Source organism: Octopus sinensis, unplaced genomic scaffold (assembly GCF_006345805.1).
Source record: "Octopus sinensis unplaced genomic scaffold, ASM634580v1 Contig17423, whole genome shotgun sequence".
In the NCBI taxonomy this organism is placed as follows: Eukaryota; Metazoa; Mollusca; class Cephalopoda; order Octopoda; family Octopodidae; genus Octopus; species Octopus sinensis.
Window position 1 is genome coordinate 2,259 of NW_021835051.1, and position 5,242 is coordinate 7,500.

Consider the following 5,242-nt stretch of genomic DNA (forward strand, 5'->3'; position numbering starts at 1 on the left):
TATATATATACATATATATTTATTGTAGCATCAGTAAATAGTTCTCAATCCAACTATCGTTAAATATCATTTAATGACGACAGGTGTTGTACGTGAACTACTTGAAATTTCATACCCGATTAGTGCAATCATCGGACAGGCCTGTATCGCATATTATACATGATCCAGCGATCTGGCAAGCTCAAACGATATGGCTACTCTGTGAGTAAACGCGAGAAAAATAGCAGAGGACATTAAGAAATATTTGAAAGGAAAAGAAAGTATAAAAATTACACAATTAATCTATCTTCTCAAACTCTATTAACTATTAAAAGAGGACAAATATATAAATAATTTACCTGTACAATTTCTTCTCGACACTTCTCCTGTACATCCGTGTATTTGGCCATACAGACAAAAGCCCAGGTAAGATGGCTAGAAGTTGTGTCGGTTCCAGCCAGAAATAAATCGCAAATTGTGTGGAACAAATTCTCATCTTCGATGTAGAAATGATAATTAGATTTAAAAGCATAATAATTGTGCATAATTATAGAAAATAGTGAATAAATTAATGACAATAAGGATAATAACTGTCCCAAAGAAGCATCTTTGGTAAAATATATTTGCATCAGTTATGTTCAACTCGTTCGAGTGTAATCGGACACGTTAAGACCAATCACTGCAGAAATACCCATTTGAAAATATTCTACACTTTGATTTGCCTAAATAAGCATTTTGTGTTGGGCTATGAGTGGCATAGATCGTTTCGGCAGCGTGGTCAACTGAGTTAGTTTTGGCAGAAGATATATTTCAACGATACAGAAACGCCTGCTCCCTCTTAGCCCCCAACAAAATTTGCATGTACAGGAACTGAGGTGGTGATTTTTTTACTCCTGGGACTAGTTCTGAAGCGATAGGCCTTATCACGTCCAGTTACACTCGAACATTTCAAGCATGACTGTACACGAATATACAGAAATAGAAAAATATATCAAACTATCATCAGTTAAAACTCCTTCGGCAGGTTACTTGATCTGAAACCACGTTTTAAGTGGGGATCAAACATTTTACGAAAGGGATTTAAAAAATTTACGAATGCACAAAATCTCTTATATAATAACTTTGGGGATATTTCCTTATATTAGTGCCCGATGTTAAGTTTTTAAATGTCCCGTGCTGCTTCGTCAGTGATAAATGTGGCAAAAAAATAAATGAGATACTTACTCATACCCATGGGTATGAGTAAGTATCTCATTTATGGGTATGTGTAAGTATCTCATTTATTTTTTTGCCACTTTTATCACTGACGAAGGAAGGGTTCTCACGAACTAACCCTGAAATCGGTCCGATATAGTAATAATGGAATTTTTTTAGAAATTTCTGTCGGCTTTTTTTCGAGTAGCGTGCGTATTATGAAAAATTATATGGTAATGGATAATATGTCCAATTTTCGGCATATTTGGCATTAGAAATTTTTTCGTTTGCCCTTATTTATAAGTTTTATATATATATATATAATATATATATATATATATATATATATATATATATATATATATGTATATATACACAGACACATATACATATATATATATACATATGTGGATATATATACATAAAAATGATATATATTATATATGTATTCTATTTCCTCAATAGGAAGTACGTAGAAGCGTTTCATAATTTTTTGTTAATCAAATAATTGCATTGTTGAATTATTCTTTTAGATCAGTATTTCTCAACGGGGATCTCAGGGGAGAGATTCAGGGAGTCGCTGGCGATGTATCGTGATGATCAAAAATCCGGCCTGCTAAAATTTGGTTAAAGTGATTCAAACTGCAGACTCAACGCAAAATGGTCACGTTTAATTCAAAGCGTTATAAATATTATGAAAACAATTGGCATGTGTTCACAAAGTCCAAACGATTAATACGAAAAAACCATCCAGGCTACATCCCGAAAATTTATTTCTTGATTTTTAAAATTTTTCATGCAATTTACGCATGCTTGCACGCGTGGTGAACACAGTTCATGTCAAACAGCTGACTGAGTAAAGTTCACTATTAAATGCATGGGATAAGGCCTAAACAAACACATTATCGATTTTTGCACTTGCGAAATGAATTTCGGAACAGAAATAGCGCAGTTCAATTTTCATTCGCCTAAACTTTAAGTGACCCATTTTTGGTGGTTCTATGATTTGTTCGCTATGAGGAGATGTGCCGGGAAGTTAAACACACAGACACACAAGTTGAGTTTTATATATATAAATATATATTTCAAAAATGAATAGAAATAGCTTTTCTCATAATTTTCCCAAGTTAATTGAATATTTATATATATATATATATATATATATATATATATATATATATATATATACTAAGTAATTAAGGGTTTAGCAACGATTTGCCTCACCACACACCGAGTTTAGAAATAGCAGTCAAAGAGTTATAGCTATTCTTTCTACTAAAAGGGAGATCTCAGTAAATATATACACACACACACACACACACACACACACACACACACACACACACACACACACATATATATATATATATATATATATATATATATATATATATATGTATGTATATATATATATATATGTATGTATGTGTGTGTGTGTGTGTGTGTCTGTCTGTCTGTCTGTCTTTGCGTGTCTGTGTGTGTGTGCATATAAAGAAAGCATGTTTGGGAAAGGGAAAATTATATGGATTATCTATTATAGAATATTGTTTCTTCAAAATGATTTATAATATACCCTTTATATCTTTTATATTTTATTTTATGATTAAAATAATTCTTTTTGTTGTTAATTTCTTTTATTGACATCATTGAAGAATTATAAGAATATAATTAACAGCTCATACAAAACTCACCAGTTAACGTTTCACTGTTTGGTTCCTTCTCAAGCGTCAGCAAATACATATCAATGAAATCTCTTATGTTTTCAGCATTAAACGTTTCTTTATGTTCTATGATTTTATTTTTTACGTAACTTCGGACCTTCTCCTGCTTCCTTATAACCTTTTCTATCTATAACAAGACAGTCAACAACAATAACAGTAACGTATTTGCCGAATTAAATGTTTTACAATATAACATTTTTTATCAAATAACACTTAATTCTATGTTTATATCTAGTTGGAGCTGACTTTCTTATTGAGTCAATAAAAATAAACACATTTATTCACCAATCTAACCACTATAAACCAGTTGGTAATAAAATTCTTTATTTCCAAACTACGAACTCCATATAAATTGCACACGGAATTACATTTAATTGTAAGATGAATTATTTATCTTGCATGGAATTGTTTTGAAGTAGGGAGTTATATATTCATATGTACACACACGCACACACACTAATAATAATAATAATAATAATAATAATAATAATATAATAATAATAATAATAATATAATAATAATAATAATAATAATAATAATCCCAGTGTCACTTTGATGGCATGCACTGCTCTCTCACTCAATAGTAATAATGATGATGATAATTCTTTCTGACTTCAATATGCTTAACTGGAATACCAGTGAAATAATGAAACTTGGTAGAAAATTCCGCAAGCTACTGACTTGTAATAAGATGCACCATCCAAAGGCAGTAGTGGATCGACTTTACCTTCCCAGAGCTCAGGGAGGACGAGGTTTGATCCAGATAAGACAATAATCAGATAAGACAATGTCCGGCAAATATGGTGTGTGGGGCATTCGTTTCCCATTCAAATGACTTCGGCCTTTGGATTGTCACCCTTGCTGTATGTGAGCGAGCATTATCTTCATGGAAGAACACCTTTCGACTTGAAAGCAAAGATAATCATTTTTCTTCTAGCGCTGATTTAAGCCGCTCAAGCTGCTCGCAGTAGATCTGTTTTGTTATAATTTGGTTTGGATTTAAAAGTTCAAAGTTTACTAAACCTTTCATATCCCACCAAACTGACGACAACTGATTACGTGTTTAGCTTGAGGTGCCGGAGTTTCTCCTTCCTCTACCCACTCTTTTCGGCGCTTGAAATTTTTATATAGAAACCATTTCTCCTCATCAGTAACTATTCTCTCCAAAAAAAGGTTCATTCGTGAAACGTGACAGCAAAGAAGAGGAAACATTCGCGCTCTGTGCGCGATTAGATTCGGAAAGTTTGTGAGGAAGCCGCTGCCCCAATTCACTGACTTTCCCGATGGCACGCAGGTGTCGATAAATGGTTGACTGACCAGATCCAAGTTACAATGGGATTTTCTTCCACCAGGGTTTGCAGGACGTCCTCATCGAGCTCTACAGATCTTCCAAGATGAGGTTTGTCTTCTAGGCTTCAGTTTCCGGCTCGGAGTTTCTGGAACCACTGTTGACACTGGCTTACGCTTATTGTCCGATCCTCATACACTGCATTAATATCCCTTGCCTTTTCCGTTGCCTTCTTGCCTTTACTGAACTCATAAAGCAAAATATGCCAAATATGTCCCTTTGTCACTTCCGTTATAGATACGAAAAAGTAACGGTTAAAATCGAACTGCATTCTTTAAAACTTGCATTAAGAATAAAAATAATGTAAAATTGCCATCTGCTTTTACAGGTAAAATTACAACCTGCTTTTACAGGTAAGATTACTACCTGCTTTTATAGCAAGTTGATGCAGGCAGTTTATCCCTTTCGGCTTTGACATTTAGATTATGCAACTGAAAAATCTGCATTATTTATGGGGTTTTTTTCAATATGTAGACCAATTATAAAAATCTGAAAGACTCTCTCTCTCTCTCCTCTTCCCACAGCCTAATGAGAGGCGTTTTCAAAATAGTAGGGGTAAAGTCACTTTCCCTACTTAACAGTAATATAGATTTGAACGTAGTATATCCGCTTTCTGCGTTCAAGAGATGAAATAATTTAACACAAAATTCCGGCATATTTTTTATCAAGCAATTATCTTCAGAATATTCTGGAAACCTGGATTTTAATTTTTTTTTAATATACCCTGGATTGTAAAGTTGATTTAATATTCGTATTTTGATGTGAAGTTTTTATACTTACGGAAGAATTCCACCGAAAAAATCTGATGAATGGAAAGAAATTTTCTGGTACAAATACACCAATATATTTGAACACATCTTGAAAATGTTGAACGATCTCCTGAAACTCAGAATCACTGTATTTGATCCTTCAAAAAGAAAACAGCAAAACATCATACATTCATAGCATGGCCGCAGTCAAATGACTAAAACATGTAAAAGAATAAAAGAATACACACACA

General features: G+C 33.2%; 1 protein-coding gene across 1 annotated transcript in view; it reads right to left on the reverse strand.

The window, feature by feature from the left end:
- Positions 1 to 275: 275 nt before the first annotated feature.
- LOC115231109 (cytochrome P450 2B10-like) overlaps positions 276 to 5,242 on the reverse strand; it is a 17,908-nt gene continuing 12,941 nt past the window's right edge. The window contains exons 3-5 of the mRNA XM_029801193.2: positions 5,023 to 5,149; positions 2,865 to 3,021; positions 276 to 475 (exon numbers count right to left, since the gene is read on the reverse strand). Of these exons, the coding sequence (XP_029657053.1) occupies positions 291 to 475; positions 2,865 to 3,021; positions 5,023 to 5,149 (469 nt within the window). The 3' untranslated portion in view covers positions 276 to 290. The remainder of the gene's footprint in view (positions 476 to 2,864; positions 3,022 to 5,022; positions 5,150 to 5,242) is intronic.